Here is a 26,114-nt window from a genome sequence, read left to right as displayed (position 1 = left end):
AGACCTGAGGGGACGTGGACTCCGAATCCTGGGTGGAATATGACATTCCCAGCCTGCTAACCTAAGGGAACATCTTTTCTTTTAATAAGATAATACCGAGTAATTGATTTTTAAATACACTGAAATCAAATGTCCCGAGGCCAGAGCAGGATCCCAGCTCTGCCATCAGCTCCGAGGCCACTGGCAGAGATGGAAAGCACAAGGGAAAAGAAAATAAAAATGAAATTTCCTTCAAGTGCCTCTCTGGCTCCAGGGCAAATGTGAACATCTCTGTTAAAGGTACAACAGTTTTTCTCTATTAAAAAAATAGATTATCAAAAGGGAGAAGCTGGTGGAGGCACCAGGGACCACTGAGCTCGAACAGGCAGCCTGGAGAAAATCCATCTGCTTAAAAAACACAACAACAATTGAGCAAAAATATTCATTTCTGAGATAATTTATTCCAATCTCTCTCTCTCACACATCCCAACCTTCACACATCCCCGGTCAAGGAGGGTTTATGGCTATTTTTTATTGGATTTTAATTGTTTTTATAGAAAAATACACATGCAAATATTATATATACTTCAGCGCTGAACATTTCTTTTCATGTTGGAAAAAAAAAAATAACAATAATAAAGAAATGAAGGAGGATTTGGGGAAGACCTGAGTGGAGACAGAGAGGGAAGGCCACGGGGATGGGATGCTCCAGGATGCTGAGCTGCTCATGGTGCAGCACATTTTATCCAGCAGGAAGGGGTTTATTGGGATGAGGGACCAACATCAGCCCCTGACCCCAACAAAAACCCTTCTCCAGTGACTCTGCCCAGGTTTGGGAACGGTCAAGGAAGAACTGGTGCTGGATTTGTCCTTCCTACAAGACCCAGCACGGATCCCATCCCCAGCAGCAGGGGAAGCCCAGCTTAGGTAAAAGCATCACTTTGATGCTTGGAAATGACACCAGAAGCCAAGAGCTACATGGAAAAAATATCCTTTTATGCTATTTCCTATGGGAGACAGCTGGCAGCACAGGGAAAAGGGATTGATTGAAACCTGGACTCGTGTTTCAGGATGAGGTTTTTGGGGTGAGGCTGCTGGACCCTTGGCTGTGCAGGGCTGGGTGTTTCTGCAGAGGGGAGCAGCGAAGTCCCTGTGTCCCCATCAGTGTCCCCAGAGATGTCCCTGTGTCCCCAGCCTCTCTGCAAACACCGTGCCAAGGTCCAAGGGATAAAACAGATCTGCTGCCCCTGGAGCAGAAGAGGAGATGTCCTTTGGACAGGGCAGTTTCAGGTTTGATGGATGAGCAGCTGGAGCCAAGGAGGGGGCAGAGAGGAGCAGCCCGGGGAAGGAGGGAATTAATCTACTGCCACAGGACGCCAGGAGGCTTTGGGAAATGTCACAATCCAGCAGCATCCCGACACTGACAGGGCAGCAGGGAGGGGGATGAGGTTTTGTCATCTCCTCATCCTCCCAAGGCAAGCAGAGCTCCTCTGCCCGCAATCCTGCCCAAGGCCATGGCTTTTTTCCTACTGATGCAGGCTAATGATATGGAGCAAACTGCTGTCCCTCTGCCCAGAGGTACAAACCCACACAGGCAGCACAGTGAAGGTTTCCCAAGGGAAGGATTTCCCTCCAGCTCCCAAGGAGGGCGGCAGCAGCGCTCTGCCAGCCCCACCTCTGCCCCCAGCAAGGCCCCACCCTGCCCATGTCCCCAGGCAGTGGTGACACCCCTGGAGACACCAGAGAACCTGGCTGTGGTCCCTGCCATCACCTCCTGCATCCCTGGTGCAGCTCCAGCATCAGCGGGGGGAGTCCAGCAGGGAAAGGCAGCCTTGCATCCCTCTGGATTTACCACCAGAGACCTCAGCATGGGGGGGCTGCAGCCACAGCACCTGGGGGCTGCACAGCCACGCTCTTCCTGCTTTCCCCTTGTGTTTTGTTTTGCTTCTCAACCAACCAAATTCACTTTTGGGGCTGTCTACTCCGACAACAGAGGCGGGAGGGTCTGGCGAGGGCGGGGGCTGTTTGTCTCCTATGTCTACAGGCTGCCCTGGGGCAGCTCTAGAGTTTGATGGACGATCATGCAGGTTTTATTGCAGCTCGTGTGTGTGGTTTGGTTTGTAGGCAGCCCAGCTGCAGTCTCAGGTAGCCCCGGAGGTGGGCTCCTCTCCCCTCCCCACCTGTCCGGCCGCTGTGTCCAGGCAGCTACTCCGTGGCCATCTGCTCGATGTGGTCACTGAGCAGCTTGTATTGCTCTGGGAAGGAGAGAGAGAAGGGCTCAGGGAGGCTGCTGAACCATCCCACCCATGCTCCATCCCCCCCAGAATCCCAGAAAGGGGCTGCACATCCCCCGGGCTCTCCCCTACCTTCGTCCAAGTTGCCGATGGTCGCCTGCTTCTTCAGGAAGTCACTGCAGAGCTTCTTGTTGAGGCCAAACGCCAGCATGTTGTGGATGAAGGTGCTGAGGGAGGACAGAGAGGTTCTGGGTGAGAGAATGGCCAGGCTGCCCCTTCTTGCCCCCACCTTCCTCTCCCTCTCCCCAGCCCCTTGCAGCGGGCACTGGGATGATGCTCAGCTCGATCCCTTTGGGTATTCAACAGCAGGGGCAGGAGCAGATCCCAGGGAGAAGCATCAAAGACCCTCTGCACCATAAGGGACGTCCCCAGTGGGGGAACAGCTGGGAGGTGTCCCCAGGGGGGTGGTGCCCGTGCCCTGCTCACCCCAGCTGCCCGAAGGTGATGTTCTCGTTGAAGCGCAGGCTGTCGTCGCGCTCCTCCTGCGTCATGTGGCACCACTTCTCCCTGCAAGGAACAAGCCACTGGCACCACTCTGCCACCACTGGCACCTCAGGACCCCCTGCCTGCTCCCTCCCACCCTGGGCCACGTTGCTGGAGGGCAGGAAGGCACCGAGAGCCCCTTGGAGGGCAGGAAGGCACTGAGAGCCCCTCGGTGTGGCGCTGGGTGTTGGATGAGCTCACAACATGGATCCATCTGCAGAGCTCTTGCCCTGGAGCAAAGCAAGAGATGCTCCAGGAAAAACCTCATTCAGCCTTGGCTTTGCCTGGAAAGGCCCTGATTAAGAGCTAAAAATAGCATCAATCCCTCCAGCACAGAGCTCACCTTCAGTGCCACCGTGGGCATGAGGAGGAAGCAGGGGATGGCCGTCCCAGCAGGGCTCTGCTTAAGCCCCCCAGCCTGGCAGGGTGACAGGGGGACACCAGGCACCTGTCCCTCATCTGCAGCAAGGCTCCAACTCCCCAAATCCCGAGCAAGGTGATCCCCAAGGACAGGACAGGAGCTCCCTCCCCGTGGGCCAAAATGCCAGCGGTGCCCTGAGGGTGCCCAGCTCCACTGCAGCTCCCTGCAGCTGCAGTATCGCCTTCAGGGATGGAGGGGGTTTAAGCTCTGGGTGTTTGCAACCATCTCTAGGCAGGGGCAGAGTCCCCACCCCGGGAATAAAGCCTGTGCCACAGGGATGTCACTCGGGGTGGTGGCAGCAGGGCTCGGTGCATGCATGCCAGGGAAAATACAGCTCCACGGTGAAGCCAGCCCCTTCCCGAGAACCAGGTGAGGTTACAGCCAAGGATAAGAGGAGGAGAAGCCAGGAGAAACAGGGATAGGCAGAAGAAAAATGGAGGAGAAGGAAGAGGAGAACACCAGGAGAAGAAGGGACACTTGTAGCTGGCCAGAATAACAAGCAGGAGGGGGGAGCTGTGCTGGGGGGAAGCTGGGATAGAGGGGGTCTCACCCGAAATTCAGTGAGGCTGGCTCAGCCCCAGTGGGGCTGGAACTGGGAGAGGATGGGTGCTCAGCCAGGCTGACCCCACAAAGGGAGCCAGTCCCCACCCAATCACCCCCACCTGGATGTGCAAAGCTGCTGAGCTGAGCCTGCAGCCAGCAGCTCATTGTTTGTAGGGCTCTGGAAATGCACACAACGTGTTTCAGGGGATTTTTTTTAAAAGAAAAGAAGGTGTAATTTCTCTCAGATAAAGCTTAGGATAGCAAATAAAACCCACAGCCAAATGTAGAGGCTGAAAGGAGAGGGGAAGAATAGAATTAAGGGCTTTGAAATCTGGAAGCAAAACTTCACAGACCCCACTGGCTCACTCACAGAAGAGGCATGTTTGTAACTCTTTTTTTCCTGCATTTTTATGTTTTGGAGGGAGGAAGAAGGGAGAAAAAACATTATCAAAGTGCCCCCTCCCCAAAAAAATTGGCCGTGTTTCTGGCTTATTACTGGAGAGTAACATTCCTGGGAAGGGAGAAAACCCACATGTGGCTCCACTCAAAGCCTTTGATCTTCACCAGCAGGACAGGCACAGGGGTGAGGAATCCCTGGGCTGTGGGGTTGTATTTTGGGGCATCCTTGCCGTGCCTGGAAGTGCTGAGAACTCTCCACCAACCCCTTCCTCTTCCAGCAGCAGCAGCAGCATTTCCCCCCACACAATAAACTCCAGCAGTGATATTTACACACCATCCCTCGGCCAGGACATTCCTCAGCCACACAGAAAATTCACTGCCAGGCTTCCAAAATCCCTCATCCTCTTGTTGGTGCCATCACCTGGAGGGATTTGCCCCCAGATCCCACACTCCAAGACAGCAGTGACTGTTCCCAGCTCGTGGCCCCAAGGACACGCTCCCAATCGTGACATGCAGCCCACCCACCATTTGCAATTTTAATTTTGTTAAAGGATGGCAGCAGAATAGTGCATTAAAAATGGAAAAGGACCAGCTTTTCCAGCTGGCAAAGGATCCCCAGCACCTCTAAGTGGCAGCAGAAGCCAGGAGCAAGCAGGAAGGACAGGAGAGGGGGATGCTTTCTACACAAAGAGACTCAGTTCATGCCCAAAACCTGCCCAGAGGGATGTTCCCAGCGAAGTATCACAGCTTGAAAGCATTCAGGCTCCTTTTTAAGAGAAAAGGAATGAAAGAGGAGCCAGTGTAAACCCCTCAGGCCCTTTGGGAGGGTGCTGCTCCTGCTCAAACCTCCGGCAGCTGCTCCTCCTCCATGGAGGAAGGGCCTTGCAGAGCCCCCCAAAACACATCTCCCCCGTCCCCAGGGCAGGATCTGGACCTGAAGCGAGCATCAGCCTGCGGCACTAAGGAAGGACAGGGACAGACACACCTCTTCTCCTCTTCCTCCCCAGTGTTCCCTCTGGAGCGGCGGCAGAAACGGGGCCCACAAGAGTGGCGCGTGAAAAGGTCATGCAAGACAGAGGGATGGAGGGGAACGGAGAGAGGAAGAGAGGGAAGGAGGTTGTTAGAGGCAGAGAGAGAGGAAAGAGAGAGAAAAAGAGGAGTTTAGTTCTGTTCCTTCCCCCCCCTCCCCTGCCCTCCCCACCCAGAGGAGGAAAATCCTGCCCAGGACTGGCAAAGGACAAAGCCTGGCCACCCCAGAGATGTCCTGGTCACCCCATCACAGAGGTGGCCTCAGCCCCATCCCCAAGGAGCTTCTGGGCACCTGCCATGGCCAAGGACCGACCTGGAATTCCAAACCCAGCCCCGACCCCAGCAGGGATTCCAATCCTCAGCCCAGCATCCCAGCTCACTGTAAGGATCCTGCATCCTCTCCAGAGGACTCAGGGGGGTCACCACCACCTCTCAAACCCCCTGAGATGCTCAGGATTCTCCAGGCTGCAGCTCCCAAAGCTCCTTTGTCAGCCAGGCTTGTTCCTGCAGCCGAGGCAGGCTCAGCCATCAGATTAATTGGGAGAGGCACTGGGAGCAGGGAGCAGCTGCCGGTGGCGTCTGTCCTTGTGAGGCATTTGCTGCTGCTAATTTGGGGCTTAATGAAAGCAAACGCAGTTGTGGTTACACTGCTGCTCTGTAGGCTCTTCCCGTGCTTGCTTGGGAGAAAAAAAGGAAAGCAATAAAGGGGAAAACAGGGATTGATCCGAGAGCTGAGCCTGGCACAGCATCCCCGGTGAGAGCCAGGGCTGCCGCGGCTCAGCTCGGGGTTTGGGGAGGACACAGAGGGGGCTGGCTGCTCCAAAGGGCTGTCAGTGCTCCAAAAAGGGGGAAAGGGGCGGCTCGGGGGCTCCAGGGAGAGCTCAGAGCCTCAGGCACTGCACGGACAGCGGGAGGGGCCGGCTGGGAGTGGGAAACTGCTGCCAGGAGAGGAGGGAGCGGCTGGAGCCCCCACACAGCTCCGGGGTGCAGCAAGAGGTGGGCACAAGCTTGGTGAGAGTCTCACCCACTTCTGCAGCCCCCAACACGAGCAGCCCCTTCCCTGGCAGGTTTATCCCAATTTTGGGGGCTGGCAGTGCCACCATCCCCAGCTTCTCTCCTTGCTGGCTGCAGGTTGTCCCTCCTGGGGACAGCTGGGGCATCCCCTCCGTCCACCCCACCTCCCTGATGGCTGCACCGAGCACCTCCCAGACCTGCTGGCACACTCAGCACCAGCAGCCTGAGCCCTGGCTGGGATTTCTGGGCACATCTCTAGGGTTTGGTCCCCCCAAAAGTGCTGCACAACGAGCAAGAAACCCTTCCTGCTGCCAGAGCCCTGCCAGGCTGCAGATCCCACCAGCACACCCCAGCAGGATTCCAGAGGGGATGGCAAGCAGAGCATTTCCCCTGGGCTGGACGAGCTCAGGGCTGTTGGGAGGAGCTCCCTGGGGGGCTGGAGGGGACACAGAGTCTCCTTTTCCCACAGGGACGTGTCCTACCTGGTGGTGGGGGATCTCTTCCTGCGCTCGCAGTGCACGGCGTCGAAGAAGGCAGCGTTCCAGAAGCGGAGATTGTGCCTGCAGGGAGGGAGGGGATGTTGGGAATGGCCAACTGGGATGTTATAATTAGGAACCACAGAGTGCCCAGAGGAGCTGTGGCTGCCCCTGGATCCCTGGCAGTGCCCAAGGCCAGGTTGGATGGAGCTCAGAGCAGCCTGGGACAGTGGAAGGTGTCCCTGCCATGGCAGGGGTGGGATGGGATGGGATGGGGTGGGATGGGATGGGATGGGATGGGATGGGATGGGATTTAAGGTCTTTTCCAACCCAAACCATTCCAGGATTCTACAATATCACCCAGCCTGTCCTGAGTCCTCCCAAAGGTCAAGGTGGGCCAAACAAACCTGGCAGATTTCTGGACCAGCCCTTTGGTGGCTGCAAACACACTCTCATTAGCACAAGGGACGTGCCAAAGCCAGGGCCAGCTCTGTTAGGGGCACTTGTGACATCTGGGGACATGTGGCCAGCAGGACAAACCCCTCCCCAGGCAGGAGCCAGCTCGCCCAGGGGCTTTACCAGATCGGCTGCTGCTTGAGGTGCATGTACAGGTAGATCTTCTCCCCCTTCTTCTCCTCCTCTGGGCTCTGCAGGGACACTGTGGGGACACACAGTCACACAGCAGCACCGGGGGGACTCCCACCTTCCCACCCACGTGTGGATTTTGTGCCCCCTCCCCAGTGTGGTGGTTGAGCAGCCGGGATGGATTGCAAACCAAACACATCCTCTGCACGTCCAGAGAAACAGAAGGAGGAGCTCTGAGTGCCCTTGGAGGGCAGGAGTCAGCCCTGATGGAGGCAGGGATGGCCCAGGAGGATCCTGGGGGGACTGGACTGCTGCTCTGGGAGCACACACAGGTGCTGGGGGACACTGGTGCACCACCAAAGCTCAAGGCAGTGGGTGCCCAAGCCTCAGCAGCCTGTGGCACTGAGGACAAGATCCTCGCAGGATGAGAGTTGTGACTGGAATTTCAAACCCAGCCCCAAGGAATTCCAGCATTTCCAACCCTCCCTCCTTCCCCAGGGGTGCCTTGGCCATTCCTATTTCAGCGATGCCGGCTGCACTCACCCGTTTTCTTCAGCTTCTCCTTTGGTTTGTCTTCACCTTCTCTGTGGAACAAGAAATCAACGTCAGCTCCAAAAATCCTGTCCCCCCCGAGAGCCCATGGCCCCCTGGCAGAGGGAACCTCATTTGAGAGACCCCCTGATCCCATGCCACCATCATCCCCAGGGCCAGAAAGGTGACAAAGAGACGGTGACATCCCTCCCCTCAGAGCCAGCAGAGAGATGATGCAGAAGATCACCAGCTTGGAACCACGTAACTCCATGGCTGTCTCGGTTTGGAGACAAATCAGGAAGAATTAGGACACTGGCCAAGGGAAGCAGGACTCCCAGACCACGAGGTGACAGTGACTAAAGCATGGCACCAGGCTCTCGTGGCCGTGGCAGCCCCGTGGTGCCCACACAGCCCTGCCTTGGTCAGGACACGGTGCCTGCCCAGCCCCCCAAGGGAGCGGTACCCACTCGCTCTTTTTGGGGCCAGGACCCTTCAGTTTGGTCTCCAGGCCCCCGAAGAAGCCCTTGACGTTCTCTGTCTTGGCCGAGGTGTTTTTCAGCAGCCTCTCTGCAATGTCCTTCTTCTCGGCCAGCCAGGTGTTCGCTGACTTCAGGTACGAGTCGATGCTGCCCGTGGGCTTCTCCTTGGCCTCCAAGGGCAGGGCCTGAGGTTTCCCTGGGGAAAATGTGCCAGGAGCTCAGTGGGCCCACGGCCCTGAGTGCTGCCAGCTGCTGGGGACCTGCACCCAGCTCCACGATGCCCCACCAGCAGATGGAAACACCCCACATCCCATCCCAGCTCCCTGACGGTTTTTATTTTTATCCCACCCCAGTTCCTGTAGGTTTTTATTTTTATCCTCCCTGCTCCCATTCTGGATAGAAAATCCAGCCCCCCGTGGAGGAGCAGCCGTTGCACACCAATCAATAAACCAAGGTGCTTCTGGGCTGGGGTGTTCCCATCCCACCCAGGGCTGGGATCACTGGAGGTTGTCACATACAAACATTCCTGGCTGGAAGTGAGGGCAAAGCAGCATCACCACCCCAGCAGGAGTTTGCATGGATTCTGGGCTCTTTTCCACCTGGGGCACCCCTCCAACACCTTTCCCATGCACAGGACACGTTTCACACCTGCCCCCAGCACCAGCAGAGCCTCCCCAGGGGTGCAGGCTCCCTTACCTATGTAGTAATAGGTGAAACACATGGTCATGAGGTTCTTGGCAGGGCTGAAATCGTCCATCTGGTGACACCTGACACAGAGAGAGGGCTCAGTGAGGACACCCCGTGATGGAAGCCCGACCCAGCTCTGCCCTCAGGGCCTTTTGGGGGTTCCCACAAAGCCCCAGAGTGCCCCCAGGACTTACTCAAAGAGCACGAGGGCGAAGGACTGCATCAGGCGGTAGAAGGTCTGCTCCGAGACACACTTGGAGTTGCAGCGCTGCAGGGACAGAGCAGGGGGTGAGACAGTGCAGGGACAGAGCCCAGGGCTCAGCACAGCAGCAGGAACAGCCTCAGCCCCCCAGGACCCCCACCATGGGCAAATACAGCACTCATGGGACTCCCCTCAGAGACAACGTTGTGCCTGTTTGGGTTTGGTTTTTGGTTTGTTTTTTTAGGGAACAGGATGTGTCTGAGTGCTGGTGGGATTTAATTTTAAATAAAATGAGTGAATTCTCTCCCACGCTGTACCAAGGGTATTTAACTGCTCAAAATGCATTTATTCGCTCCTGTATCTCCCTCTGCTGTGGTTCCTCACTCTCCTTGAGTTCTCCCTTCCAAAAATCCTTCTCTGGGATGTAACTAAATCCCTGTGGCCTGAGGCTGTTCCAAAGCCCGTGCAGGATCCCTGCTGCCTCCCCAGCACTCCCCTTACCTGGGCGCTCACGTATCTCGCAAACCACTCCCTGCCCTTCCCGTTCTCGCTGCTGCAGAGCTCCCCAAACCTGGCCTTCTCCTCTTGGTCCAAATCCTCCCTAAAACAGGGAAAAATTTAAAAAAAAAAATCATTAAAGCCAAGGATGAGACTTGCACCCCCCCTTGGCATCAGCGTCCTGGTGCAGGTGCTGGAGGAAGGCAGAGGAGGAGGAGGAGAGGAGCACCCGTTTTGTCATCCCTCGCCTTGCGCTGCTCTTTTCTTCCTCCCTGGCAGGAGGGAAACCAAAGGCAGAGGGAGAAGGGAAGAGCCAAGGACAGTGCGAGCAGAAACTGAGCTCCAGGGACAGGCAGGGAGCCCCAGAGCAAAACCAAGCCCTGCTGCTGCTCCTCACGCTCCGTTTGCTGCATCCAGCCTGACACGGAGCGGCGGAGTCCCGGAGAGCTGGGGGATGCAGGGCTGGGGGCACAGCCAGGGGCTGCCACAGGGTCCCTGGGCACGTGTGAGCCACTGGCATTTCCATGAGCATCAGTGGGGAGAGGAGATGGGGACAGTGAGCCGCTGGCACGGGGATGGGGACAGAGAAGGGAGGGAAGCTGGAGGTGGAAGACGCGGCCAGGAGAGGAGCGCAAGGCAAAAGCCACATCCCCCTCAGCACCAGCAGCGTGGAGGGGAAGGACAAACTGCTGCTCCTGGAGTGGGAAAGCAGCCAGATCCAGCCCCATGCCTTGGGATGCCCTGCTCACTCACCCCCCGGTGAAGATCTTCTCCACGTAATTCCGCATGAACTCCCGGCGCTCGGCCGAGGCCGCGTCCCGCGCCGGCTCCGTGCTCTGGCTGGAGGACAAGGACTCGTTGGAGGAGGAGCGGCGGAAGCCACCCCAGTGCTGGGGAGAGTCCCCCATGTCATTCTCGCTGTCTGCTGACTCGGTGGCATCGCTCTCCTCCGCGGCCACGTCCCCTGTGTCCCCCGGGTGGCCGCTATCGTCCCCCAGGTGGCCGTTGTCGCTGGGGACGGCGGGAGGAGCGGGCTCTGGGGGGTCACAGGCAGGAGTTTCGCTGTCAAAGTCAATGAGGTTCCCTACAGGCACGTCCAGAGGGACCTCCATGGCTCTCCCTGGGGACGTGGCAGCGTTGGGGACACTGGCTCCTTGTCCTTTTGTCCCTCACTGGGGCGTTGAGGCCATGGCTGGCAGGATGGTGGCTAAGGCAGGCAGGACCTCCTGGGGGGACACGGGCTACCACAGGACATCTGAAAGACACAAGGAGGACAAAAGTGAGGACAGGACCCCAGGGAACCACCACCATGGAGCTCGGGCAAGGCCCCCCACGATGTCCCCAGGATGTCTGTCCACAATGCAGGGACAGACAGAGCTGGCTCCTCTCCAGCAGCCACGTGAATCAGCAATCTCATGGAATGCTCACATGCCGTCGGCACTGCTCGAGAGGGTTTTCCATCCTTCAGCCCAGAAAAGGGACAACCAGAGCCTGAGTTCTGTATGTCACATTAGGGATGTGACATCTCGTGGCCTGATGGGCAAAACTGGGCTGGCAGGAGCCAGCAGCTGGCAGGGCACTGGTGGCTCTCCAGGGCAGCCCTGACATCCTCCTGTCCCTGGCCTCTCTCTGCCCACAGCTCTGTCTGACCCCGTTTGGAAATGGGATCATCTCCGGGGTGGAGCATCCTGGAGTTTAGCACACTTAGCTGGCAATGGAAAGGGGATGCTGGACACCACAGGAACTGGAATGGGATGAGGATGCAGAGCTCTGGACTGTAATTGAGGGGGTTTGGCACCCCAGATGGCAAAGGAGGTGCAGGGAGCACAGGGGTGGGGATGGACTGGGATGCTCTGGCACGTGCCCATCCCGGACAGTGCTGCAGCAAAAGAGGCAAAGACAGGGCAGCCCCAGGGTCACAGAGTCACTGGTGTGCTCAGTGGGGGTGTTTCTGCCCCAGGAGGGGGGTGAATTGTAGTGTCTGCAACCCAGCACACACTGCAGCATCCGGGCACAGCGGGGACAGGAGCAGGGACAGCAGCACAGGTGACAGGTAACGGTGACAAACCCAGAGCAGCACGACAGCAACACTGACACAGCCCTGCTGCCTTGCAGGGGACTGATCCCAGGACACAGGCAGCCACCCCCAGGGCAAAATCCCCCACAGGACCAATGTCCAGTTCATCAGACAAACAGGAGATCCAGATGAAACCAAATCTGACGTGTTTCACCAAGCACAGCACAGTGGGAAAACAGCCCCTGGGCTGCAGGAGCAGCCACTCTTCAGCAGCATCCCCCTCCTCCTCCTCTCCTCCAGAGACCCTTTGGGGCACTGGACAGCGAGAGGAACACAGCTCCTTGAGTGGCTGGGACACTGTCCCCCAGGGACACCAGGGACAGAGAGAAAAAGTCACCTGGGGTGGCAGAATCCATGCAGCCACCTTGGCTGGCAGCCTTCTGTCCCAGCCTCCCTCACACTGAGCCCCTGGCACACACCTACAGCTGCTCCCAGGAGCTGCAGGGACACTGCTGAGCTCCAGGAGCTGTGCAGAGTTTGGCTCCTGGGAGAGGAGCAGCCCAAGGCTGCAGCACAGCAGGGACTGGCAGTGTTCCCACGGGGATCCAGCCAGCTGCAGCCTGGCTCCGTGCCCCTGGCAGTGTGACCCATCCCAATCACCCCTCCAGCTGCAGGGACCTCCATCCGTCCATCCATCCATCCGTCCTTTATCCATCCATCATCCATCCCTTCATCATCCATCCATCCCTTTATCCATCCATCCATCCTTTATCCATCCATCCTCCCTCCATCCATCATCCATCCTCCATCCATCCATCCATCCATCCATCCATCTCTTCATCATCCATCCATCCCTTTATCCATCATCCATCCATCCATCCATCCATCCATCCATGCATCCCTCCATCCCTCCGCCCTTCCCGCTCCCACAGCAGCTGCAAAGTCCCTTTGGCACTGATGGAGAGAAGGCTCCAGGGAGAGCTCAGAACCCTTTCCAGTACCTAGACGGGCTCCAGGAGAGCTGGAGAGGGACTTTGGATGAAGGCATGGGGTGCCAGGACACAGGGAATGGCTTCCCACTGCCAGAGGGCAGGGTTAGGTGGGACATTGGGAAGGAATTCTTCCCCATGAGGGTGGTGAGGCCCTGGCACGTGGGAAGGAGGACATGGAGTTCAGCTCAGGAGCCCCAGGGAGTGCATCCTGCTCACAGGAGGATGGAAAAGATTTAATCCCTCACTGACCAGCTCATGGTAAAGCCCTGCCCTTGAGTGAAGGCCACCAAAGGTGTCCCCAGGTGCTGGCAGCTGCTGGGGGTGCCCTGGCTCCTCCAAAGGGTCTCAGCACAGAGCTCAGAAGAGCTTCAAACCCAAAACCAGCTGCAAAACCAGCCCTGTCCCACTCCACAACCTCCTCATTGCTCCAGCAGGACAAATCCAGGGAAGGAATAACCAAAATGCCAAGTGAGAGCCTCAGGTTCCACAGCTGGCACCTTCCACTGATGGACTCAGCACAGCTGCACGTCCCAGCACTGCCCAGGGGGGTCCCATGCCTGGCTGGGTCAAGTCTGAGAGTAAATGAGGGTTCTGCAATAAAAAGGGGCTTTTGGGCTGATACAACATCATGAGCTTCAGCATCATCCTGAAACTCAGCAGCTCCTGGGCTGACTTTAACCATGAAGCTCAACCAGACAAGTGGAGACACCAGCCCAGGAATAAAATCCATGGATGTGCTGAAGGTACACATGGGAATGCCACAGGAAACCCATGGTGCCCTGAAACTTTGGAAAAAGCCTGTTTTTGCTAAAAATAAATGCTGGGGTAGATGTGAATGATTCACCTATAGCTGCTCGTGTGTGCAAGCAGCTTTTATCCATGAGCTGCCCTTGAATCCAGCATTCCTGGCTGGATTTCCCAGCATCCCTAAGCCCTGCAGAGTTTCCCCTCGGGGCTTTTTCCAGGTGCTGAGGTCAGGTTTGCTGCCAGGCCTCAGCGATTCACACCTGGGAAGTGGGATCCAATCCAATGGAAATCCCAGTGGGGAGCAGGATTTGGCCAAGCTGTGTCTCAGCTCTCCTGTCTCTCCAGCCCAATGCTCTGCTCCCAGCCTGTCCCCTGAGCTGGGTGACAAACAGATAATCCCTGTTATCAGCTCGGGCCGTGGGTGACATCCCACACGGTGACACTGCTCCAACCCACACACTGCATCCTGCACGGAGACAGTGCTCCAGCCTGGAGCTGTCAGGGATGACTAAAAACTGTAATTAAAGCAAAGAAACCTCTGGCTGCCTCCTCGTAGCCTCATCCCTGCAGTCTGGCACCCAGACACGGAGTGCAGGAGCCCTGAGAGCCCCTGGGAACACTCAGCTCTGGGAAAGGGGAAAAGCCACAACTGATGTTCCTGCAGGACTCGTCTTGGCAGCCCAGAGGGGACAACTCTGCTGTTTTGGACAGAGCCAGGGCTCTGCAGAGAGCCCTGGCACTGTGTCCATGCCAAGGGCTGCCTGCATCCGTGCCAAGGGCTGCCTGCATCCCGCTGCTGTGCGGGGGCGAGGGATGCTGACGTGGGCAGCCCCCGGCCCTGGCAGGGTTTGTGCCCCTGCTGCAGCACAGGTGATCCCAACACACCCCACGCCTCTCTGCCAGCTGTGCCAGGGCACAAATCCTTCCCAGCCTGCAGGAAAGGGGTCAGAGCACTGCTGCCCTGCAGAGGAGGCAGCCCCGATGCAGAGGAACACGCCGGGAGGAATTTTTGGGACACGCACAGGGTGTCACCGCTGCTCAGGGGCTGGCAGAGCGCCGCTGCTCGCTGCTGGCACTTCTCCACGCTGCGGCCCTCCCTGGAAATCCTCCCTTGTCCTATCCAGCCCGGGGGCTTGCGCTGCCCCGGCACGGGTCTGACACGGGAGTGCCACCTGCTCCTGGTGCTGGCACTGCCCGGGGACACCGCGCAGCCACCCACGGCTCTGCCCCGCGCTGTGCCAGCCCGGCCGGGCTCTGCAGGGGCACCCTGGGCACGGCTGAGTGCCTGCCAAGGAAAACTCCCTGTGCCGTGAGGGAACAGCGTGTTTCCTCCCGGGAACTGGTCAGTCTTGTTCCCCGTGTCCCTCCCGCGGGGACAGCACGCCGGCAGCAGGGTCACGGCTCCGCGCAGACCCGTCGGGTGCCAGATCCCCAAAGGCGCCCTAAATCCGGAGGTACCGCGCTCACCCCCCCTCCCAAGCACCCCGCTGAATTTAAACACACAAACCTCGTTGTTTAAACACATCTTGGCGCTTTGGAGAGCCGAAACTGCTCCTGGCTGGGCTCGCCCGTCCCCGCCGCAGATCCGCTCTGCTCCAGCGGCCGGGAGCGCTCCCGGATTTATCCAGGAGCTGCCCTGGGCAGCCCTACCCACAGCTCTACAACTCCCTAAAATAACTCCCTGGATGCCAGGGGTGTGCTGAGGGCGGTGCCCAGCTGGGCTGGCACAGGTGGGGCACAGACAGACCTCACACACTCGGTGCGTGCCCGAGTCAGCTCCCAGCCCATGCTGAGCCGCCACCGGGATGCCAGTCCCTGACCGGGGAGGATTTTTGGCATGTGTTGTGTGTAGGTTTACGGGATCTATTCCCCAGCATCACCTCCTCTGCCGGCCCCAGTGCCGGGGCGCTGCTGCCTTCCAGGTGGATCCTGCCCCTTCCCGAGCCCGGCTTTAGCTCACACGGAGCGCTCACAAAACCATCAGCCAGCCCTTAAACCGGAGCCATTTCCCGGGAATCTGAAGCTCCCAGCTTGCCCTGCTTCCCGGAGAGCCTTTTCCTTTCCCCCCGCTGCCATCAGACACCAGATGGCAGCTCCCCATTCGCCTGGACTGGCGAGGAGAATTAAACGCCTCTTGAACAGACCTGAGCTGCGTAAGCCGGGCTTTTGTGCGAGCAGCGGTTTCTCCTTTCACACTTCCCAGCTCCCACACACCCCCTCGGCCGCGGCCACATCCCCAGGGAGCCCCAAAACGGGGCTACTTATTCTGCAATTCCCATTTTCACCTGGCAAAAATTCCTCCTGGGGGCCGTGGCGGGCTGTATTTTGGAAATGAGCCCCCCAAAAAGCACATGCGGGGGCGGAGGGCGGGGGGGTTCCCTGCCCCGACCACCCTCAGCCTCCCCATTCCCACGGGAAATGCTGCTTCCAGCCCCCCCACCCTGGGATACAGCCGGGGGTCCGGGATGCAGACGGAGCCTGGAGCAGGCGGGGACCCTTCCCGAGGAGGAAGGCTGCATCCCCCCGGCTGCGCTGAGCCCAAAACCAGCTGGAAAAAAAATAAAAATCAAAAAAAAAAATCGGGGTGTCACCTCCCGGCGGGATACGTGGACAGAGGACGGATTAAACCCCCAGCCAAGCGCAGGCCTGTCCCCAGGCGGGGTCACCGCGCCATCCTCATCCTCATCCTCCCTCCTCCCTCGCCTTTTACCTGCAGCCGGGAGCCTCGCAGCGCCTCGGCTCGCCGCTGCCTCCGCAGCATCCGGCCCGGGGGTGGCCGGCAGGCCGGGGAACGGGCGGTGGAGGCGACACGGGGCCGGTGGAGGCGACACGGGGCCGCTGCGCTCCCTCCCCGCCCGCCTCGCCCGTGCCCACGCGCGGCTGCGCGCACAGCGCCGCGGAAAAAGCTCCCGGTGTCCCCCGGCCACGCCGGGCTGGCTCCCCCGAGCCCTTCCCGCGGCGCACAGCCAGCCTTTCACCCCGTGAGCCATCCCCAGCTCCCCCCAAAACCAGCCCCCGTGCGCCCCGTGTTAAGAAATATTAAGGAAAATTAAGCAGGATCTTCATCAGATTCTCCAGACTGAGTAGGTGCACAGGCAAGTATCCAAAATATCGACCAAAATGGTGCGGGGTCTTCATCAAAAAGGGGAACAAATCGTCTTAAGTCCCTGTGCAGATAGCCAAAATATCAAGGGAATAAGGTGGGGTCCCCATCAAAGGGGGATTTTCCAGCCCAAAACAGCTCATCCAAGCCCCTGTGCACCCTGACATCTGGGACATTCAGCACAATTTGGCACCATTCACAGCAAAGACAAATTATCCAAAATTATCCAGGCTAAGTCCCACCACATGCAGATATCCCAAATATTAGAATGAGGTGGGGTTCCCAGAAAAGGGGGATTCTCCAGCCCACAGCAGCCTGTCCAAGCCCCTGTGCACCCTGACATCTGGGACATTCAGCACAATTTGGCATCATTCACAGCAAAGACAAATTCCTTAACCCAAACCAGCCTAAGTACTGGCACCTGCAGACATCCCAAATACTGACTAAAATAAGGTGGGGTCCCCATGAAACAGAGAAATCTCTCCAGCCCAAAACAGCCTAACTACCTGCACATGCAGACATCCCCAAATATTAACCAGAATATGGTGGGGTTCCCATAAAAGGAGGATTTTCCAGCCCAAAACTCTTTGTCCAAGCCCCTCTGCACCCCTTCATCTGGAACATTAAACAAAAATAAGCAGGATCCCCATCAAATGGGGATTCTTCAGCCCTTTTCCTCACCTTCAGCCCCCTGGGGATTGTGAATTATCCGCTCTGCTCCTCCCCAGGTGAGCCACTCTGGGGGAAAAAGTGTCAGGTGAGATGAGAGGTGGGAAATGCCCGGTGGAGAGGAGGAGCTGGGTGGGAGCAGCACAGGACAAGGGCAGAGCTCGGGGGAATTGCTGCCCACTCACAGGGCAGCGCTGGCACCTGGCTTCTCCCCTGGCCCCCGGGAGAAAACTCCAGGGGTTTCATGGCAAGAGATGGGGAGCAGGGCAAGGCTGAGCCCCCTGGGAGGGGCGTCCTGGGCCGGGCAGTTTTGGGGTGCTGTCCACAAAGGGGAGTCTCTGACACAAAGAGAAACCAACGAGCTTGGAGAGGAGGCCACCAAGGCCCCCAGCTCTGCTCTTGCCAGCCTGTGCCCTCAGCCCTCCCAAAAGGACCCTGGTACTGCCTGCATTAACCAGAGGGGTCTCCTTGAGGATTTGGAGAAGAGGCTGGAAACTCCCATATCTGAACAGGAGGCTGGAAACTCCCATATCAGCACGGGATCCCTGTTCCTGCCTGTCCTCCCCACCCCAGCATCCCCCCAGCCCCGAGCAGAGCCCTTTTCTATGCCCCAGAGCATCCCCCAAGGACAGGGAGACAGGAGCTGCTGCCCCAGCACGCCCTGCAGGACCTGCAGTCCCACTCTGATCCCCAGGAAAAGCAAAAAGCAGTCAGAGCCACATCCTCCCCCTCTGGAGCAGGAATTGTGTGATGCCAGGGAAACACTGCTGGGGTGGGAAATGCAGCATCCCTGGCACAGCCTGGCCAAAGCTGAGCTCTGCTGCTCCAGGGCACCCCTGGAAAAGAATCCAAAGCCTCAGCTGTGTGGTTTTCAGTGCTCTGGAGGCAGCAGGAGCGAGGGAGATGGGTGAGTCACTCCTGCCACGGAGCACGCTGGCCAGGAGAGCTCAAAGGATGGCAATTAGTGAAACTGCTCCTTGTCCCCTCCATCCCCACACACCCGTCATCATCAGCCCACGGAGGGAACAGCTCGCCTGTGACACAGCCCTTGAGCTCAGCACAAACCCAGGAGCATCCCTAATTGACTGTCTGCCCAGGGTGATTATTATAATTAAGGCAGACTTCGGGAATTGCGAGTGACAGGGAAAAAACACCCCCCAGCCCCCCAGCTCTGACACGACACCGTGGGGAGGGGGTCGGTGCCTCCCCCTGGCCAGTTCTTGTTGGTTGGGTTTCCACGTGGATGCCTGCTCTCTGTTTGGTTGGTTTTATCCTTTTGCTCTGCTCTTGACCCCGGGTTTGGAGCATGAGGTGGAAATCCTGGGAGTACACACGTCCCTGGCAGCTGGAGATGGCCCAGGCCAGGCTGGACAGGGCTTGGAGCAGCCTGGGGTAGTGGGAGGTGCTCCTGCCCATGGCAGAGGATGGAATTGGGTGAACTTTAAGGTCCCTTCCAAGCCAAACCTAAAATTCCATGGTTCTGTGAAGTTTTGGGCCTCCTCCACCTCAGCTCACAGTCCTGCCTGGGAATTCTTCACCTTAGCAAGGAGAGCAGAGGCCCCAGGGAGAGGGGAGAGCATGGAGAGCATCCATCCCCTGCCTGCCACGGCTGGAAGCTGCTGAGGGGCAGAACCCAGGCTCAGATCAGGTTATTTCACCCCCAGCACCCTCAGGAGACATCCAAGACTTCCCAAGTGAAAATCTCTCCATGGTGGTGCCCCCAAAAACACCCTCCTGGGAGAGTGGGAGAGTGCCCCCTCTCCCAGCTCCATCCCCAGCCCAGAACCATCTCCCACCACCCCCCTGGCACCTCCACACCGCCCTGCTCCCCCTGGGCACATTCCAGGGGTGCCCAGAGCCCTCCTGGCACCTCCACAACGCCCTGCTCCCCCTGGGCACATTCCAGGGGTGCCCATGGCTCCCTTGGCACCTCCACAACGCCCTGCTCCCCCTGGGCACATTCCAGGGGTGCCCAGAGCCCCCCTGGCACCTCCACACTGCCCTGCTCCCCCTGGGCACATTCCAGGGGTGCCCATGGCTCCCTTGGCACCTCCACAACGCCCTGCTCCCCCTGGGCACATTCCAGGGGTGCCCAGAGCCCCCCTGGCACCTCCACACTGCCCTGCTCCCCCCTGAGCACATTCCAGGGGTGCCCAGGGCCCCCCTGGCAGTGGGGCTGCAGCTGCAGCGCTGGCACAGGGAGAGCTGCCGTGACGTGGGTGTCCCTCCCCGTGTTCCCGTTCTGCACACAAAGGCTCCGGGGGTGGCTGTGGCTGTCACACACCATGAGTGCCCTATTTTCCCTTTGTCATCCCATCCTGGCACAGCCACACTCACATCTGCCAGCGTGGGTGCCCAGCAGCAGGGGGGAGGCACGGAGCAGGGTGGGTGCTGAGCACAGGGGGACACCCCCAGCAGGGACAGGGTGACATCCCCATCAGGGTGACACCCCCATCAGGGTGACACCCCCATCAGGCATGGGGTGATGTCCCCATCAGGGACAGGGGGATGTCCCCATCAGGGACAGGGTGACACCCCCATCAGGGATGGGGTGATGTCCCCATCAGGGACAGGGTGACACCCCCATCAGGGACAGGGTGACACCCCCATCAGGGACAGGGTGACACCCCCATCAGGGATGGGGTGATGTCCCCATCAGGAACACGGTGATGTCCCTCCCCATCAGGGACAGGGTGCCACCCCCATCAGCTCAGGGGAAGCACATTTTGTGGAAGTTACTGCAGCATTGGGTAATTTTTTGCCTCAGCCCCCTGAGCAGCAGGATCAGGCACAAGGGCCAGGGGAGGAGCTGGCAGGTCCAGGAAGGAGCCAGGGCTTTGGTGGCAGAGGGATCCCAGAGTCACAGAATGTCCTGGGCTGGAAATGACCCACAGGGATCATCCAGTCCCTGTGGGGCCCTGCCCAGACACCCCAACAGTCCCACCCTGTGCCTGGAGTGTCCAAACCCTCCTGGAGCTCTGGCAGCCTTGGGGCTGTGCCCATTCCCTGGGGAGCCTGGGCAGTGCCAGCACCCTCTGGGGGAAGAACCTTTCCTGATATCCACCTAAACCTGCCCTGGCACAGCTCCGTGTCACTCAGGTCCTGTCCCTGGTCCCCACAGAGGTGTCAGAGCTGCCACTCCACTTCCCACTGGGATGTCAAATGCTGCTGTGAGGACTGAGATAACAGCTCTGCTGAAAACCCCAAAGCTCTGCTAAAAACCCCAAAGCTCTGCTGAAAACCCCAAAGCTCCGCTGAAAATCCCAAAGCTCCGCTGAAAACCCCAAAGCCCTGCTAAAAACCCCAAAGCTCTGCTAAAAACCCCAAAGCTCTGCTGAAAACCCCAAAGCCCTGCTAAACACCCCAAAGCTCTGCTGAAAACCCCAAAGCCCAGGCCCTGTAACACCCCAGGCCAGGCTGACCCCGTGCCCAAAGAGGGGCAGCTCCTCTGGGCAGGGCTGTGCCACCAGAGCCAGAGCTCTGGAGAGGGACAGGGACAACAAGAGTCTTCAACACCACCCAGCCACTTGCACCAGGATGAATTAATTTGCGTTCAAAAGACCCCCAGTAGGAAACCACCCAAGCCCCAAAAAAACTCACCCTCCACCATCTCACGGGCTCAGAGATTCGGCTCAGCCTCCCAAGATGAGGAAGACGCCGGTTCCTGGTGCTGATCTGAGCTCTCTCCCAGCCCAGGAGCTCCTGGCTGCTCCCTGGGCCCTCAAACCCAGCACCCAGCAGCAGCACAACGCAACCGAGCGTTGCCACACCACGGATGGTTGTGACACAGCTGCTGAAAACCTGAATAAGCCGCTCTTCCAGACTGACCCTCTGCAAATCCCTCCTAATCCAATCTTGTTTATGGCATTAGGTTGGACCCTCCCATACTGAACACCCCCGTTTGCTCAAGAGTTGGGAAAATCCTGGTCTTTGCTCAGTCCTGGTTGAAGATCTGATGCAGAAGTCACCAGAGCTTCCTTCTCATGTGTGGAGGTGTTTGGGGACAGGGCAGCTCCTGCACTCCCAGCTCCACATCCCACTGGCACAGCCCCTGTGTGCCACATGGGCACGGAAAACCTCCCCCTGTGCCAGCGTGACACAGCCAGGAGTTCTCCTCTGCTGGCTTCTCGTGGTTTAAAACAGAGATTGCTCCACCTTATCCCAGCACAAGGGAAGAGCTGGAGGAGATAAACCCTGCTCTGACCTCCAGCTTCCCCACAAGTGAGACATCACACCCAGGAGCTGCTGGCTAAAAAAACACCTAAAACCACAAAATCCCCACAAATCCCAGCTGGGATCCAGGTTAGGAAACCAGCCCCACGCCACCTTGGTTTGGTGATATTCCCACAGAAGGTGCCAGAGCCGCATTCCCCACCGCAGCTCGGGGAATGCTCTGCCCTCCCCGAGGCCATCCCACAGGTGGATCCCGCATCAGGAGGACACAAACCTGTGGGTTTGCCCCAGGCTGTCACAGCCACACTCCTCCTGACTCCTTCAGGGGGGAGAAAACCCTGCCCGTGTGTCCCAGCAGAAACATCTGCCACAACCCGTGGGGCAGAGCAGCTCAGCCAGGAGGAGGAAAGTGCTACCATCACCCTCAGTCTGCCTGGAATCTGCAGGAAAGGCACAACACAGAGAAGGAAATCTGTTTTGTCTTTCCCAAAAGGAAAGGGAGACACCGGTGGAGAGGCTGGCACAGGCTGGAGCAGTGGGAATGGAGCTCCTTTCCCTCTGCTTCCCCTCCAGATAAGCCTGGATCTTGTTTGGATCCATCCAGCTCAGGACAGGAGCATCCTCAGGGATCTGCCCCACGCTGGCGTGCTGGCAGCGCACACGGCGGCTCCCAGGGCAGCAGCAGGATGCTGGATCCACCTGGGCTCGGGGAAAACAGCGGGATCCACAGCGAATGGCAACACAGCTCCACCTCTGAGCACCCCACAGCCCCCCCAGAGGAGCTGCTGGTGACACCGGTGGTGCTGGAACACCTCCAGCACAGCCCTCGTGTCCCACGTCCCCTCTCCTGCTCTGGCTCCGTCGGCCACAAGCCAGGGATGGGCATCACCTGCAGCTCCAGTCCCTTTCCCAGGAAAAGCATGGTCCTCACACGTGGGGAGAAGCTGGTGGGAGCCCTGCAGCCCCCAGAGCCCCTGGAGCGTGGAGAAGGAAGGGTTTCCTCCCTCCCACCCCTCCCAGGCAGTGGGGAGGGCAAAGGTGCCAGCTCTGTGCTCTGCTGTCACAGTGTCACAGCGCTGGCGTGCTGGCAGCGCACACGGCGGCTCCCAGGGCAGCAGCAGGATGCTGGATCCACCTGGGCTCGGGGAAAACAGGGAATGGCAACACAGCTCCACCTCTGAGCACCCCACAGCCCCCCCAGAGGAGCTGCTGGTGACACCGGTGGTGCTGGAACACCTCCAGCACAGCCCTCGTGTCCCACGTCCCCTCTCCTGCTCTGGCTCCGTCGGCCACAAGCCAGGGATGGGCATCACCTGCAGCTGCAGCCCCTTTCCTGGGAAAAGCACGGTCCTCACACGTGGGGAGGAGCTGGTGGGAGCCCTGCAGCCCCCAGAGCACCCAGACACAAGGACAGGACACTCAGGACACCCTGGTGGCCACGGCACCACAGGGAAAGTCATGGGAACAGGGCCAGGAATGTGTATATTAAGGATCAGTGGAGGATCAATGCCCTTTTCCTGCTTTTTTTTTCCCAAATCCTGACAAAGATTGCATCCACCTCACCCATCCCCTCTGCAGTGCCAGGGGATTCAGCATTGACCATCCTGCTCAGCAGCAAGGGACAGGACCAGGGCCAGGGAGGACAGAAGAACTGCACCTCCAGGCAGGGAACCACTCCATCCCCAGGGAATCCCATCCTTAACAGCTTTGCACAAAAATCTTCCAAATTCATGAGCAAATAACCGAGAATAATGAGAGTGACTGAATTAACTCCAGGCAGGGAAGGCAACTCCAGCTCAGGGTCCTGCAGCTCTCTGTGGTGGGGTGTGCTCCTTCCAGAGGGGTCAGATGGGATGGGATGGGATGGAATGCCAGTGCCAGTCACCCCCTAAGTTACTGTTTTTCAACACACACCAAATCTACCCAAAGCAGGCTGTTTTTGAGCTGTGGGGTGGAACAAGATGTTCTTTGAGGTCACTTCTAACCCAAACCATTCCATGATTCTCTGATTTTACTCTCCCAAGCTGCTTCCCTGGCCAGGCCCCTGGGCTCTCTGGAAGTGCCTTGTGTGCTGTAATTTCCCTCCCAGCCCCAGCAGTGACTCCTGGGTCTCTGTGTGTGTAAAGCTCCACCACAAGAGCCCAACTGGGAATTCACAAATTCGTCTCTGGAGGCAGCGATTGCCACTGCAGCCATCTGTCAGAGCAGGAGCCAGGCAGTGCAGGGACAATCCAGGGGATGGATGTGTCACACAGGGCCGTGGATGAGCCCCCGAGGGGCAGCAGCAGACATTCCACAATTTGGGATCTCGTGGCAGCCACACTCTGGTCACCCACCCCCAGGCTCGCCCTCCTCACCACCCAAAACAACGCAAAAACTTTCCAAACTACAGCAAATTTTCCGACTTTTGCCATTCCACCCCTCCCAGCAGTTCTGCCAGCTGGGATCAGCACTCATCCCCCCTCCAGCCCCATCCTGCCCCGGGGGGACCCCAAAATCCCCTTTACCTCCTACCCCGGATCCTTCCGGAGGCTCCGGCAGCCCGGGCGGGCACACCTGGCAGGACAGGGACAGGGACAGGGACAGTCCCGCTGTGCAATGATTAATTCCAGCTCCGGGTGACAAAGTGAAAGCCAAACAGGGCGAGGCAGGGATGCGGCCGCTGCTCTTTCCCTGTCCCCGGGTGCCGCCCGCTGCTGGCAGCTCCCGGCGGGACTGGAAAGACCTGTCGGTGCTCCTGCCGGAGCCACCGGGCACGGCACGGGTGTGGCAGGGGCCAGCAGGGCTGCTGTCACCCGCAGCCTGAGCCTGGGGACACCTGGATGGATGGGGACACCTGGATGGATGCATCCCGCAGCCCAGAGAGGAGCCCAGACCCGGTTCAGCCCCGGTGGGGCTGGGTCTGCCCAGGGAATGAACGGGTTTAATCTGTCCTTGAGCCGGGCTGGGCCTGGAGACCCCTGACCTGTGGCTGGGACACAAAATGCTCGAGGAGTAAGCCCAGGAATCGCCCAAATCCAGAAGTGCTGGGATGCCCTGAGGAGCTGCTCCCAAACAGCACAGACAGGGGGAGAAAACGGGGAAAAAATGGTGAAAATGCAGCTTTACTTCTCCCTGACATTCAATAACCTTTATTGTCCTCTGAGCAGCAGTTTCCCATTCCAAGAACCGGCAGCAGGGCTGATTTTCCTCCAGGCTGGAAAAGCTTTGGAGCCTGGCAGCTGCCCCATCCCCTCAACCCCAAAATGTTCCAAACCAGGAGGAAACGCTGCGGGATGCCGGGCTCGGGGTGGCCCTTCCGGAGCTCCCTGGAATCCCTGCAGCATTCCCAGGATGCTGGGGGAGATCTTTCAGCACTGGGGGTGCACAGAAGATTCCAGGGATGCAGCAGAGCATCGGAGCCAGCGGATGAGGCACTTACCAGGCACGGGGGAGAGGCGCTGACAACTCGCAGGAGGCAAAAGCAGGAGTTAATGGTGCTGCAATTCCCGCTGCCTCCATCGTTAGGGAAGGAAAACGCATCCGAGCGGCCTCGCTCGAACGCACAGCCTAATTTGTTTCGGATTTAATGTCATCCTGCTTCCCGGAGCTGGGAAAAACCTCTGCTTGTACCGACCAAAGAGGGGATTTGAGGAGTTTTGTGGAGGGAAAAGCTCGGCTGCACCCGGGCAGGGCTGCTGCTGCAAGAGGCTGAGACCACCGAAGTGAGACATCACCCCCAGGAGCTGCTGGCTAAAAAAGCACCTAAAACCAGCTTCACATGGAACATCAGTGTTTTGTGAAGGGTCTCAGCGAGGTTTTCTCCTGCCCACCAAGCTCTGCACACTGAGAGCAGCATCACCACGGGGCAGCGGCATCGCCTCACCCAGAACAGGAGTTTGGGGGCAGGACAGCAGAGGGAGGGGGGAAGCCCAGTTTTCTCTGGGATTTAATCCTCTCTTGGGGCCCTGAGCCCGGCAGGAGAAGGTCAGGATTTTCCCCAGCCTGATGAGTTTCCTCCTCGGGGCCTCTTGTTTGTGCAGGCAGCTGGGAACGTTTCCTCCTCCCGGAAAAGCCCCGGAGGGAGCAGCCTGGATGGGCACTCACATCCCTGACTTTCCCAGCCTCCAAAACACCTCAAATTCAGGAATCAGATCCCCTCAGCTCACCCCTCCAAAACCTTCCCCTGCACCTCCTGCTTCTGGCTTTCCATCCAAGAGCACGGCAGGGCCCCGAGCCCTGCCAGGGTTGGGAATTCCAGTCCAATCTCCAGGTGCTGCTGCTGCAAGAGAGAGAAATAATCAGATACAGACCTGGGGGTGTCCCACGGCAGCGAAACCGCTGGGTTTTTCCTGCAGGGCTGGAACAAGGAAGAGATAAACCACGTTTGCTCCAGAGCACAGGCAAACAACTGCTTATCAGCACGTTGGCAGCCTCAAGGCTATTGCAGGGTGTCAGGAAAAGTGTAATTCCTCTCCTCTCCCGGGAAAGGTTCTATTTTTGGCCCCTCCGTCACAGGGAGCTGCTGCCTGCACCCGCCTGGGGCTGGAGAGCAGCCAGCCCTGCAGAGCCCCTTCCATCCCTGCCACACTCACCGGGGAAGGGATGGACTCAGGGAAACGGAGGCAGCTCTGCTCCAAGCTGCAGGATCAGCCCGGCCTGGCTCACAGAGAAAGCTGCAGGGAGGAGTTAGAGCCTCTTCCAGGGCCTAAAGGGGCTCCAGGAGAGCTGGAGAGGGACTGGGGACAAGGGATGGAGGGACAGGACACTGGGAATGGCTCCGACTGCCAGAGGGCAGGGATGGATGGGATGCT

The 26,114-nt window shown here is 58.6% G+C and overlaps 1 protein-coding gene across 4 annotated transcripts; it reads right to left on the bottom strand.

Annotated features, from left to right (window-relative positions):
* Positions 1-423: 423 nt before the first annotated feature.
* KIAA0513 (KIAA0513 ortholog) lies at positions 424-25,725 on the bottom strand. 4 transcript variants are annotated; one of them, XM_041459019.1, is made up of 13 exons: positions 25,614-25,725; positions 10,374-10,875; positions 9,624-9,723; positions 9,115-9,188; positions 8,930-9,000; positions 8,222-8,429; positions 7,767-7,807; positions 7,218-7,296; positions 6,645-6,722; positions 5,105-5,134; positions 2,700-2,780; positions 2,346-2,440; positions 424-2,234 (listed from the first exon to the last, which is right to left on the bottom strand). In XM_041459019.1, the coding sequence occupies exons 2-13, from the start codon at positions 10,730-10,732 to the stop codon at positions 2,185-2,187; spliced, it is 1,266 nt and encodes a 421-aa protein (XP_041314953.1). In that variant the 5' UTR covers positions 10,733-10,875; positions 25,614-25,725; the 3' UTR covers positions 424-2,184. The 4 variants fall into 4 exon arrangements, with proteins under 4 accessions (XP_041314953.1, XP_041314952.1, XP_041314950.1 ...); XM_041459018.1 differs by lacking the exon at positions 25,614-25,725 and adding an exon at positions 16,087-16,223; XM_041459016.1 differs by lacking the exon at positions 25,614-25,725 and adding an exon at positions 14,884-14,953.
* Positions 25,726-26,114: the final 389 nt, after the last annotated feature.

This window comes from Pyrgilauda ruficollis, unplaced genomic scaffold (genome assembly GCF_017590135.1).
Source record: "Pyrgilauda ruficollis isolate IOZ18807 unplaced genomic scaffold, ASM1759013v1 scaffold13, whole genome shotgun sequence".
Classification (NCBI taxonomy): domain Eukaryota; kingdom Metazoa; phylum Chordata; class Aves; order Passeriformes; family Passeridae; genus Pyrgilauda; species Pyrgilauda ruficollis.
The sequence above is the reverse complement of the archived record's forward strand: the minus strand, read 5'-3'. Positions and strand labels throughout refer to the sequence as shown.

What these genes read in the sequence shown, in the direction of transcription:
- KIAA0513 (XM_041459019.1), bottom strand. Translation starts at nt 10,732, where the DNA reads ATGGAGGTCCCTCTGGACGTGCCTGTAGGGAACCTCATTGACTTTGAC. An exon ending in TTCGCCCTCGTGCTCTTTGA is followed by an intron (nt 9,001 to 9,114) that starts GTAAGTCCTGGG and finishes TCTCTGTGTCAG; the next exon opens with GTGTCACCAGATGGACGATT. An exon ending in TTTCACCTATTACTACATAG is followed by an intron (nt 8,430 to 8,929) that starts GTAAGGGAGCCT and finishes CATTTTCCCCAG; the next exon opens with GGAAACCTCAGGCCCTGCCC.